The sequence below is a fragment of the Orcinus orca genome, chromosome 21 (assembly GCF_937001465.1).
Source record: "Orcinus orca chromosome 21, mOrcOrc1.1, whole genome shotgun sequence".
In the NCBI taxonomy this organism is placed as follows: Eukaryota; Metazoa; Chordata; class Mammalia; order Artiodactyla; family Delphinidae; genus Orcinus; species Orcinus orca.
The window spans coordinates 11,366,869-11,380,922 of NC_064579.1; the positions used below are offsets into that span (position 1 = coordinate 11,366,869).

Below are 14,054 nucleotides of genomic sequence, written 5' to 3' on the forward strand. Positions count from 1 at the left end.
GCAGGAAATTTCATATATAAATCACATGCATTTCCCAATGCATAGGTTTGGATATATTTGGAATATTTAACCTTTGCTATTTAGACCTTTTATTAACATACTCACATTGTTTGAAAACGGTGATCATAAATCTACAGCTCAAGACTTGAAGCATGGATGTTAAAGGCAGTGTGACCCATAGCTGGTAATCAGTGAGTGCAGTGCCAAGACTCAGGTTTCCACTGCGTTGTTGTCATTACTGTGCTTTTTGTCCGTGATGTTTCAGCAAAGTTTACTTAATCATTTCTGATTTAGCTGCTTCACTGAGATACATCAGAAAAAGCAGGTGCATGCTAGACAGTTGATGCTTTTGAGATATTCTTCCCTAAGTGACCAGAGGATTCCGATCGGAGACTCTTCATAGCCATCAAGGTCTAGAAATATTGGGGAAGCTAGCCCATCATATGCAATTCTCTTGTCCTCTAATGGAAATGACTCCCTCCACCTTCACTCTCCACAGAGAACTTTTTCTATTCACTTGGCCCTCTGATTACCCCTTTTATAAAATTTTATTTATTTATTTATTTTTGGATGCATTGGGTCTTCGTTGCTGCCCACAGGCTTTCACTAGTTGTGGCGAGCGGGGGCTGCTCTTCGTTGCGGTGCACGGGCTTCTCATTGCGGTGGCTTCTCTTGTTGTGGAGCACAGGCTCTAGGCACACGGGCTTCAGTAGCTGTGGCACGCGGGCTCAGTAGTTGTGGCTCGTGGTCTCTAGAGCGTAGGCTCGGTAGTTGTGGCACACGGGCTTAGCTGCTCTGAGGCATGTGGGATCTTCCCAGACCAGGGCTCGAACCCATGCCCCCTGCATTGGCAGGCAGATTCTTAACCACTGTGTCACCAGGGAAGTCCCTGATTACCTCCTTCATCCATCCTACACATCTAAATACTACTTTTAAATGTGTATGGTACTATATAAACATAGCGCTCTCTGGAGAATTGCTTCTATCTAATGTATTTGCGGTGAATACAGCAGATTGTAATTCGAGGGTCATTCTGCCCTTCCTCCACTGTGACTTCTACCACAGAATCTGGGAAGTTGCAAACACTATTTCTCAAACTTTCTTTCAACTAGGCTTCTGGATGTGATTTAAGTTCCACTAAACAAAGGTATTTTTGCATGACATCTACACACAGGAAGTGAGGCAAAGGGGTCTACTTTGCTGTATTTGCAGGTATGCATGACTGTGGAGGGGTTTGCTTTTTATGAGAAAGTGTTAGCAAAGAACCTAGCATACAGCTTCTAGCTTCCTAAGTAACAGGAGACATTCATTTTGTTGATACAGATTATAGAAGGCAGCTCCCAGATCAAGCAGAAGTAGAACCTTCCTGATTGTTACAGCTCCCTATTCAGCATAGTTTGGGGTCAGGCACTGACAGATAACTTCTTAACCACAGAAGAGGCAACTGCTTCCATGGAAGATTATTTTGCAGTATAATCTTATCAACAATACTCTAAGCCACTTAACACCCAGTAATAAATACCTTTCTGTTTAAATTCACTAGACTGATCATGTGCTTCATAACAAATACTGTATTTTAGGTTATATTCATGTTTCAAAAACATTCACTCCTTGAGTATGTCAAGAAGTTCCTGTATTCTAAAATTTTCAATATGAAATGCAATCTAAAATTTGAGAAATAGGTACATCCTGTCACTCAACATTTTTATATTTCATCTACACTCTAATGATGGTTTAACAATCAGTGCATATTCAAATCCAGGGATCAAAATGGAAAGAATAATCAGAATGAGTTCCAGCAGACATAACTCAAGCACCAGAAGCCTCACTATATTACAAATGTATTGGTTTTGTTCAACTGATGAAAACGTTACGGTTACAAGTTTATCATTTTGGAATGTTAAAAATGTGAATACAAGTGAAATAACCTAAAAAGACTGATCCCTCACATAAAGAAATCTAGGCTGAAATTAGATTAGATTAGGAAAGTTCCCATCAGAGACACATCAGTGCCCAGACACACTGAGCTTTTTTAAAACACAGGCTTCTTATAGGTTTAATTTACAGGGTCTGTAACGTGCATTCTAAAAATTGAAATTGAAATTGAATTTTGTATTAAAATAGCTAAGTAATAAAGCTTTAGTATCATGGTGATTATATTTACAAAAATTGTACTAGAACAAGATTCAGAGAAACAGAAACACCCACATACAACGTAGCATCTTTTTCCACAACAACCTCTACTACCTATACTAACTGACTTTGGTTTGATTTGTGTAGAATGTTTAAAATCAAACATCACAGAATTTCAGATCTGGAAGGAACACTGGAGCTCATTGATCTATCTAGTCATTTTTACTCAGATACAATCAGAGGCTCAAAGATGTTAAGTGGTAGCCTAAGGTCACAGAGGTAAGACTAGGACACAGTCCTCCAGACCACTACACCAGGGATATATATACACACAGACACACAGACACCAATATACATACATATACATATATACTGATTGTAGTTAGTGCAACTAGACCACCTGGGTTCAAGTCACAGCTCCAGTACTTACTAGCTTTTGAATTTTGGGCAAGTCAGTTACTTAACTTACCTGTGTTTCTATTTCCTCAGCTGCTATACAAGTATAATAATACTTCTTATCCTTTAACTTAGCCTGCCTTCCTTAACATAAAAGCAAAAGCTCTGACTCAATATTAAGTCAGTTTTCCCAGAACATTTGTAATGGCATTCTACACTGCTGGGGGCTTACCTTTATAGTAGGAGAATCTATTGCTTGCAAACTAATAACACCAAAGATATTAAGTTGCCTAACTAGTACTTATTAGCAATCTGGACACTAGAAATTATTCCTCTAGCCTTCCCTTTCGTAAGCAGAAAACAACCTGAAGTGAATGAACACATTTGCTGATATGAAGAAATGAGATGTTCTTCTAATTGGTAGGGGTAACTGTCCCTTCCCCTCATGATCAATAATCATTGTGAATACTGTGTACTGTGTGAATAAATTTACACTGTCATGTTTCCATGGCAATCACCATACATAAAACGAAATATTTCTGCTCTTCGACACAGATCATTTTGTTTTAAAGAAATCATATTCCCTTTTCAACGAGAAATCCAAATTTACCCAAGTAACATTTCTGAAAAAACAGAATAAGGATTTTCAACAACAAATGTCTTAAAAAAAAAAAAAAAAAAACCACAGATGTCTAACAATTTCTTACTCTGAGCGAGGCATCTTCCATTAATTACTTATATGTTCTAGTTAACTTAATTTTCCAGGTTAACCCACTGACGAAGTAAAACTGCTAAGGATGAGGAAGCTGCCATAGCGGATATAGGGATTTGGGCACTGATTTCAAGGAGTGCACAATTATACATGCACATATCCCTTACCAATCATAAATCTTCATTCTAGTATCTCTAGATCATTCAACCTAAAAATACAAATTTAAAACTGCATGTGAACAGCATAATAAAACAGACACAGCAATAGAACGTTAGTTAGGAAAGCTGTCGCTCATCCTGATTCTGGCACAAAGTAATGACCTGACATGACACAGGTCATTTAACTTTCTGGGACTTAGTATTAACCGCTGTATAATAAGGTGGTAGAGTTAAATAATCTTTTTGCTCTAAGAGTCTCTACTTCTATGGGACAAAGTCTCAAAAATGGAAGTTATCAACCCACTCTTCTCCTTTAAAAAGCAGGCTGGAAAAATTAGGGTACCAAACGGATGCATCAGGGAATTTGGAAACCTATGAACAGATCGATGTGTGTTAGAATAAAGGGGGCCGACTGGCCAGAGCACAAGTCCCAAAGGATCACTTTCTAATAAAAGCCAAATCTTCCGCACCATTACCTGATAGAGAAAACAAACAAACTTGCCACTTCTCTAAATTAACTTCTTTAAAAATGACGATTGCTTGTTGTGGTAGTTCTTTCAGCTGGGAATGCCACATTCCTCTCCACCTTCTTCCCTCGGGTTGGCTCTCAATGCCCAAATCTACTCTTATCCACAGAACAGAAAAGCGCCAGTGATACCATAACAAAGACTTCTCTAGTTTCACAGCCATTAACAAGCACTCTCTCTTCAGAACTTAAATACTACTTTATATCTATTCATATGTCCCCGATCTCTTTTTATGCTGCAATATACTTATTTATTCTCAAGTAACACACCTTCCATATTAGATGATGTCTCATCTAATTCCACTTTGAATTCCCCACAAAACAGAGTACAGTAGCTCACACAAAAATAGATGTTTTGGGAATTCCCTGGCAGTCCAGTGGTCAGGAGTCCATGCTTCCACTGCAAGGGGCACGGGTTTGATCCCTGGTTGGGGAACTAAGATCCCACATGCCATGCAGCGCAGCAAAAAAAAAAAAGTTTAATAACTAGCAGAAAAAAGTAGTTATAAACTCTTAAGAAGTTTTAGATTCCTGTGTTCCTAAAGTACAAAATAAGTCCATAGTTTCTGTCTACATTTTAACTAATTTTTTTTTTCTTTTGCCTCTTTCCCAGTTCCTACAGGCCAAGGAAGTTCACAGCTGCCGCTTCAGGGCTTAAAAAGGTCATTTCTGGGACTGTTATTCTATGTGAACAATAAAGCCAAAATATAAAGTTACAATAATTATCTCTAGGAATATATTTCAACCTGATGAAATAGCTTGTCCGAAAAATAAAACGGATAACCCTCTCCTGTTAGAAAGTTTGAAAATTATAAAGGGTAATTAAAACTAACAATAGTTTCCCAATGGCTGCCTATAGTCAAAGCATCTTTTATCAAAAGTGTTCTCTAATTCTGGAGCACTTTGATAACATGATCAGGAAAGAGGTTTCACTTAATCTCCTGATTATGCAAATTAATGACTGTGTCTGTTTTCTAATCTGTAAAATTAAGATAACTGCATATCTTAATACTTAATTCACAAAGGTGTTTAAAGATTTTTATGTGGGGCTTCCCTGGTGGCGCAGTGGTTGAGAGTTCGCCTGCCGATGCAGGGGACACGGGTTCGTGCCCCGGTCCGGGAAGATCCCGGAGAGGCCACAACAGTGAGAGGCCCGCACACCATTAAAAAAAAAAAAAAAAAAAAAAAAAAAGAATCCGCCTGCCAATGCAGGGGACGCGGATTCAAGTCCTGGTCCGGGAGGATCCCACATTAGTTGCTGTGGAGCAACTAAGCCTCTGAGCCACAACTGCTGAGCCTGCATCTAGAGCCCGCGAGCCACAGCTACTGAAGCCAGGGCACCTGGAGCCCGTGCTCCGCAACAAGAGAAACCACCGCAATGAGAAACCTGCGCACCGCAACAAAGAGTAGCCCCCGCTCACCGCAACTAGAGAAAAGCCCACACACAGCAACAAAGACCCAACACAGCCAAAAATAAATAAGTAAAATAGATAAAGAAAGAAAGAAAACAAAACTTAAAAAAAAATTCTACAAAGTGAGAATTTTAATCTCCACTTTTAGTATATTTTTAATAAATATATGTAGTTGCAAAGGATTCTATCTCCCATTTTTGGTTTATTCAACTAACGTCAATATATACTACTTAACTTTACAGATTTCTAAATCAGGAATAAAATCATATAAACAAAAGGACTACAGAAAAAGCTCTTTGGCTATAAGGGTCATGACCTACTCATATTTGTACCTGCAACTGTTAGCATAATGCTGGCACACTAATCACTCAAAAAAAAAAAAAAAAAGTAACAGAATTAACTATTCATTCGTGAAGAAAAAGAACTTTCTTAGAATTTTAAATACTTCTGATTAGAAATAAAATAGAAGGAAAGAAAAAATATACTACCAAATATTATTATTGAACTTAGACATTTACAAATAATCACTGAAATTTAAATTTTGCTCAAAAAATTTACTACTTCACGGGGCACCAAGATACAAATTTGTTCTACCTGTCCCTTGACACAATGAAAGTAAACTTTTCTTAATTATCCTATAAAAGACCAGTCTAGGGATTCATCTAACTGCAATGTAATAAACTGAAACAGACAGCCTGGAAGCATTGTCTTAATGATACACACAGGTTTTGTCAAAGGTAATGAATGCAGTGCTTAAATGGAACTTAATATGACTCTCTGAGTTCTGATAACTAAAGCCAGCAAACAAACCTCTGAAGAAAAGTGTAATAGGAGTAAAAGAAGAACTCTGAAGGTGACTCACAGACATACTTACAGATCCTCGGAGAAATAAAATTGGAACCCCAATTCCAAACTTTTCGCCTAAGATGGTCACGGCAGATAAGAGCTGGAATGCTTGTGGACCAAAGTCCTTTGACATATCATCTGAGTCATCAATGGAAAAGCAGCGATCCAATCTTAATAAAAACAATATGTAAAGGAAGCTTAGCCAAGGCATGTACCTTTAGAAATAAAAAGATTTAGTGTAACAGTTAGCCCAGTAAAAAAATATCTCAAATGTGCCAACTGCTTCAGAAGCTAAAAATAAAGTTCAATACAGCTGAGAGCATGTAAAGTATGTAAAACATGAAATATAAACGATAATATAGCATCACAGGTATGTTATATTAATAGTTCTCAACACTAGTGCCCTAGGATCCGAGTTTCACAGGAGGTATCTTGGGCCATAGAAAGAAACAGGTTCAAGCAAGCAGAACGCAGGATTACAGCTCAAATAGCTCCACTTGATCTACTGGATAAATACTGGACTTTTGAGTTAGGTTTTGATGGAAGAAAAGGTTTATTGCCCACCCCCACCCCTGTCGCAAAACTTCTGAACTGAAAAAACACATCTCCTATGCAAGAAGTTGTTAAAGTCATACTTTAAAATATGACCAAAGATTATAAGCTTTTCATGTAAGTCCATTTAGAAGTTAAATTCCTAAGCCATCCTTCAGGTAGAAATTATCATTAACACAAATTAATGAAATTCTCATTTGTATTAATTCTCATTAATACAAATGAGAATTCTTTATGGCATGTTGAGAACAAAAGGACTCAGAAAAAATCAACTAATATAGTTCAACTACCTAATTCAGTTGCTTTCTTTATAACAAATATCTTTGAAATAGCAATAAGAATATAGTCAGTATTCTAGATATATTTTTAGGGGAAAAAAGGCTATGTTTAGGTTTATTCTCTATTTTAACTTCTTTAATAGGATACTTAGTTCATTAATTTTCTTTTCTAATACGAGTATTTAAAGCTATCAAATTCCCACCAAGTATCACCTATGCTGCAGCATACAAGTTTTAATGTATATTACTGTAATTATCACTAAGTTCTAAAAATGTTTTAATTTCCAGTTTGAGTTTTTTCCTTGATTGACGAGTTACTTTAGAGCATTATTTTAAATTTCCAAATGAATGAGAATTTCCCTTTTTATTCTCTTGTTTACTTCTAATTCTGTTGCATTCTGGCCAGATAATGTGGTGTGTTTGAAACCAATACACTGAAAACTTGAGACAGGTTACAGTCTAGTACAGAGGTCAGAAAACTCTTCCTATAAAGGGCCAGACAGTAAACAGCTTAGGCTTTGTGGGCCAGACAATCTCTGTGTCACAACTACTTAGCTCAACTCTGCAAAAACAGCCATAGATAATATATAAACAAAAGGGCATGGCTGTATTACAAAAAAACTTTATTTACAAAAACAGGCAGTGAGTGGATTTGGTCCATGGGCCATAGTTTGCCACCCACTGCTTTAATATATAGTACATTTTAAATTTTTTATTTATTTATTTTTGGCTGTGTTGGGTCTTCATTGCTGTGCACAGTCTTTCTCTAGTTGTGGCGAGCAGGGGCTACTCTTCGTTGCGGTGCGCAGGCTTCTCATTGCGGTGGCTTCTCTTGTTGTGGAGCACGGGCTCTAGGCGCACGGGCTTCAGTAGTCGTGGCTCACGGGCTCAGTAGTGGTAGCTCACAGGCTCTTGAGCACAGGCTCAGTAGTTGTGGCGCACGGACTTAGTTGCTCTGTGGCATGTGGGATCTTCCCGGACCAGGGCTCGAACCCGTGTCCCCTGCATTGGCAGGAGGATTCTTAACCACTGCGCCACGAGGGAAGTCCCTATAGTTCATTTTTATAAATATGCCATCTATGTTTGAGAAGTGTAGTCTCTAATTCTGCGCTTCCCAGCCCGTGTGCTACAAATGGATTATAGGTGTGCTGAAGGTTAATCCCTTGAGACCTTAGGGTTCTGAACAGAACCTAGACTCAATTAGCCATTAACTATGTGGGTCACGAAGTAAAAATGTTTGAGACACATTACTCTAATTGCTTGGTAAAGGCTTCTACATACTGCATGTCCAATAAATCAGACTTGTTACCATACTGACCAGATTTTCTATTGCTTCCTAATTTTTTGATTGCTTAACCTACCAATAACTAAAAATTATAATCAACCTCTCCTACTTTGATGGTGGAATTGTTGATTTCTTCCAGCTTTTCTGTCAGTCTGTGCTTTACATAGTTGTAGGGGTTTTTTTTAAGGTGCATAGAACAATTCTGTCCTCTTAGTGGAGGAACCATTTATCACTGCATAGAGACCATCTCCATCCCTAATAAAACTCCTTCTGTCTAACAGTATACAGCTACCATACCTAGTATATGGTTAGCTCAACTACATACACCATTTGTATTTTATTTTTTCAATTAATATACAGTTAAATTGATTGTATGTCTGTGTGTGTGTGTTAAGGTCTACAAATTTAAACACATTCATAGATTCTTCTAACCATCACCACAATCAGAACATGCAACAAATCCATCACTGCAAAATAATCCCTTATGCTATTCCTTTGTAATCACAACCTTGACCCCATCCCTCTAATCTCTGGCAACCACTAATCTTTTCTTCATCTCTACAGTGCAGTTTTATGTTTGAGAGAATATCACATAAATAGTAGAACTGGCATTATTTCTTCTTTTGGGGGGGGCAGAATTTGCCACTGAAATCACTTGGGCTAGGGAATTTTATTTTTGGAAGTTTTTAACAAGGATCCAATTTCTTCAACAGTGGTAGGATTATTCAGGTTATGTACTTCATTGTGAGTGAGGGGTTTTTTTTTGTTGTTTTTTTGTGTGTGTGTGTGAGTGAGTTTTATTAGTCTGAGGTTTTCAAGGAATTGGTCCATTTCACCTAAATTACTGAATGTATGTGCACTGAGTTATTCATAGTATTTCCTCATTATCCTTTTAATGTCTGTTGTGGCTAGAGTGAAATTCCCTCTCTCAGTCCTGATATTGGTAATCTGTGTCTTCTCGTCTTCTTTTTTTTTTTTCTTTTTAGAACTTTCTATCAGTTTTATTGACCTTTTCAAAGAATGAGCTTTTGAGTTCATTGGTTTTCTCTAATTGTTTTTGTTTTCTATTGATTTATGCTCTTATCTTTATTCTTTCCTTCCTTCTGCTTCCTTTTAGTTTTCTTTACCCCTATTTGCTAGTTTAAGGTGGAAGCTTAATTACTAATTTGAAACCCTTCTACTGTAAGTATTTAATGCTCTAATCTTCCCTGTCAGTATCACTTTAGCTGTACCCCATACATTTTGTATTTTCATTTCACTCAGTTCAAAATATTTTCTGATTTACCTTGAGACTTCCTCTTTGACTAATGGATTATTTAGTAGTGTGTTACTTAATTTACAAGTGTTTGGAGACTTTCCTGTTATCTTTCTGCTGTTGATTTCTAGTTTCATTCCCTTTTAGTTAGAAAATGTATTCTGTATAAATACAAATCTTTTAAATGTGTTAAGGTTTGTTTTATGATCCAGAATACAGTCTATTTTCATGAACATTCCATCTGCACCTGAAAAGAACGTGTATCTGCTGTTGTTAGGTGGAATGTTCTATAAAAGTCAATTAGACAGTCTGCTGACAGTCCTGTTCCATTTCTTCTATTTTCTTACTGATTTTCTGTCTACCAGCTCTATTAATTACTGAGAGATGCTGAAGTCACCAACTCTACTTACAGATTTCTCTATTTCTCCTTTCAATTCGGTCAGTTCTTTTTAAAGTATATACACATTTAGGATTAGGTGTTCTTGGATATAATGGTTATCTTTGTGTGTCAGCTTATGGTACCCAGTCATTTGGTCAAACACTAACCTAGATGTTGCTATAAAGGTATTTTGTAGATGGGATTAACATTTACAATCAGTTGACTTTAGGTAAAGGAGCTGACCCTTGATAATGTGAGTAGGTCTCATTCAATCAGATGAAGGCCTTAAAGAGCAAAGACTGAGGTTGGCTGGAGAACAAGGAATTGTGACTCAAAACTGTAATGTAGAAACCCTGCCCAACTTTCCAGCCTGCTAGGCTGCCTACAGATTTCAGACTTGCCAACCCCTACAACTGCATGAGCCAATACCTTAAAATTAACCTCTCTCTCCCTCTCTCATTATCTCTCTGTCTGTGTGTGTGCGTGTGCGTGTGTGTGTGTACACATATGTGCATGTATTGCTCTGGAGAACCCTGACTGATACATTGGTAAACTGACTCTTTTATCATCATGTAATGTCCTTCTTTATCCCTGCTAATATTCTTCCTCCAAAGTCTCCATTATCTGACATTAAAAGTAACAACTCCAGGGCTTCCCTGGTGGCGCAGTGGTTGAGGGTCTGCCTGCCGATGCAGGGAGCACGGGTTCGAGCCCCGGTCCGGGAAGATCCCACATGCCGTGGAGCGGCTGGGCCCGTGAGCCATGGCCGCTGGGCCTGCGCGTCCGGAGCTTGTGCTCCACGGCGGGAGAGGCCACAACAGTGAGAGGCCCGCGTACCGCAAAAAAAAAAAAAAAAAAAAAAAGTAACAACTCCAGCTTTCTTTTGATTAATGTTTTCATGGTATACAGTTTTTATCTTTTTATTTTTAATCTACCTATATAATTATACCTATAGTGGATTTCTTGTGGACAGCATTTGGTTGGGTCATATTTTTAAACCAATTCTAACAACTTTTGCCTTTAAATGTTATTTATTTATTTTTTTTTGCGGTACGCGGGCTTCTCACTGTTGTGGCCTCTCCCATTGTGGAGCACAGGCTCCGGACACACAGGCTCAGCGGCCATGGCTCACCGGCCCAGCCGCTCCACGGCATGTGGGATCTTCCCGGACCAGGGCACGAACCCATTTCCCCTGCATCGGCAGGGTCCTCAACCACTGCGCCACCAGGGAAGCCCTAAATGGTATTTTTAGATCATTTACATTTAATATAACTATTGATATGTTTAGATTTAGGTCTACCATTAATTGGTTTATCTATTTATAAAAGTAAAAGATTGTAATACTGTTTGCTTTGTCCTCTTTTTTAATAAATAAATTCATTATTTTGTTTTTAAAAAACTGCAATACATATCACTCAACAAAAATTCAATTAAAAATTATTTGCAAAGGAAGAGAAACAAAGACTTTTAGAATGTCCATCTAGAAGAAGGAAATGTTACCTGGACCTGCAATTATCACAGCAATTTTCAGTTCCCATAATTCCCACGGAGGCCTTTCGTAGCTGTTTGTCTTCAAAATGAGACAAGATGAGTCTACCCAAGAGAAAATTTTAAAATTAAAGAACAAAAACATACATGTTAAATTCATTGTTGAAAATAATGAGGTGAAATCAACATTAATTGATTCAGCTGAGACCTCATTATTTGGCTTCAGTTTACTGAGGCACAAAGCAAGTTGCCTTAAAAATTCAGCACATATGTTAACACCATCAAATATCTTTTAAATACTTCTAATTACTTTGCAAAACTTTTTCCTTAAGAATATTATCTATAAATCCTTGTTATTAACTGATATAAAGTAAATAATACTTACTGTCGCCTACACATTCTGGAATTAAGATATTTATCCATCTTTGCCATCATCTTTAATTTGTATAATCGAAACTTTTCATTGCATATTTCACTAAGGAGGCGCCTGTCAATTAAAAATACCACAGTACTATTAAAATTGTATTAGTTTTATTTCATTTATTTATTCCTGTTTATTTTTCATAGTCTATAACATCCACAGTGCTAACAAGATAAAGAACATTTCTATCATCTCAGCAAGTTATTGTGTCCCTTCCCAGTCAATGCCCCCATAAGAGGCAAGCATTTTTCTGATTTTTATGAAAATTACTTTTGAAAGAATTCTACCCATGTCCAAGCATCAATTTTTTAGCTGCCTATGAAAAACTGTTAAAACCCTAAAGTTCTTCATTTTGACTTATATGCTACTTGCTTTTTTGGCAATATTTCTACTATACGTGAATTTTTACCTTTTCCCAGTAAAAGGTTATTCTTTAAGTTATTTTATATGAGAAACTAAAGGCATCTAATCTATATAAGGAATACTGAAAAAGACTCATGATCTAAATATGAACCTTCATCACTTTAGCTCTTCAGAGAACTTCTCAGCCCTCTAAAAACTACCTCTTTGTATTATGGGGCATTATAGGACACTAATAAAATACCAGAATTAAGTTCCTTCCTCAAACAATTCTAACCATTTTTCCCCCATAATACTGAATTTATATAAACTTTTTAAATAACACTAAATACATGGTTTTTTTTTTTAAGTTAATGCTGCTATACCTCATCCTGACTGTTAATTCTACTCTCCTGTGAAGAAATTCCATGACTATCGTACATCAGATGATGATAATCTTCCAAATAGTCTTTGCATATCTTTCTGAGAATAAAGAAAAATCTGAGTTGAATAGGTTTCAAATATTTCAAAAGAAAATAATTTATCCACAAGATCTAAGTGATAATACTGATCCTCATCACTCATGTTTTGACTGTACAGCTTTCTAACTGATAAAAATACCTCTGTACAATTCTCAAGGATGACACCCACAGGGAATCCAGTTAAGTGAGCTCTGGAAAGTCTGGACACACAAATGATCTCTTATTCAAAAACATTCTTATCATTTGACACCACCAACCACCATGCCTTTCCATGTAATTTCCCTAAAAAGTCTCTTCCAACGATTGACTCTAGTTCCTAGGTCAACCATCTAACCTCATTATTCCTAGCTCATGGGCTAAATATTAGTTCCCTTTTTTGCTCTGTTTTGTTTGTTTAGCTCACCTCTTTCTCCTCAGATAGAAAGAACAAAGGAAACAATGCCCACACTCTGAGAGCTAGAGCTTCCCTTATGTTTGGTTCCCACGATCTACATTTAACTAATCTCATCAGTTTCAGTAACAAATTGAAGAAAATAAAGTAACAAGTCTCTAACAACAAATCAAATGAATATTTATTCTTCTTTTAGGACCATCAAAATCGTTACAGTATAATATTCCACAGAATAAAAACAAGTTGAAAAAGAAGAAATATTCTAAAAACAATACCATAAATAGAAATCAGGTGGAGCCAGTGGAAGATTTGTTAAACTGAGATTAATTTGCAAATTATTCCCTTTAAACAAAGATTACAGTAACTATTGGGTTTGACTGTTTTAAATAATGGCAGGTGCAGACATTGAGACTTTGCCAATAAAAAATATAAAATTGCATATTTACGCTGATGATTGGACAAGTTTCTTCTCTCAGTCACAGGATTCTAGCATAAGACAGACTAAAAATTTTGTGAATTACAGTGATCTTTTCATTTGAAAACCAGCTATTCCATTTATTCTAAAACTTTGTTTTTTCTAATAGAAGAGGTTTGTCACAAGGATGGCAGAGATCTGGGCCTCGATCCTTGCTGAAATTTTTTTTAATGCTGATTAGCCCTATAGTTTTATTTCCTTTAATATGGATGCAAAGAACAACCTGTCTGTACTAAAGATTCAAGAGTGGATTTCCTGGCACCACTATTTGATTACTAATCACTGTTACTCCCTGTTAAATCTTAATGAGATAACCATTTAAAATATCTTTTGAGACTCAGATACACAGGAACTGTATCTATTGATGAACCTGCCAAGCCACAATATAAAACTTGGGCTGTTACGTCTTCAGCATCTTTAACACAATGCACAAATAAAATCAGAACTGGTAGGAATCAACTTATGTTTGATGCAATCCCAAATTTAATTGTAGCATGCAGAGCTGTGTTCTATCCCAATTATTTAA

General features: G+C 36.8%; 1 protein-coding gene across 7 annotated transcripts in view; it reads right to left on the reverse strand.

Moving 5' to 3' along the window:
- Positions 1 to 14,054, reverse strand: part of WRN (WRN RecQ like helicase) — a 137,425-nt gene that overhangs the window by 33,759 nt on the left and 89,612 nt on the right. For 6 of the 7 annotated variants that reach the window (XM_049704224.1, XM_049704223.1, XM_049704222.1 and 3 more), the window contains 3 exons: positions 11,806 to 11,907; positions 11,433 to 11,525; positions 6,200 to 6,353 (listed from right to left, as the gene is read on the reverse strand). In XM_049704224.1, the coding sequence (XP_049560181.1) occupies positions 6,200 to 6,353; positions 11,433 to 11,525; positions 11,806 to 11,907 (349 nt within the window). The remainder of the gene's footprint in view (positions 1 to 6,199; positions 6,354 to 11,432; positions 11,526 to 11,805; positions 11,908 to 14,054) is intronic. The other variant, XM_033400587.2, reaches the window with a different exon arrangement.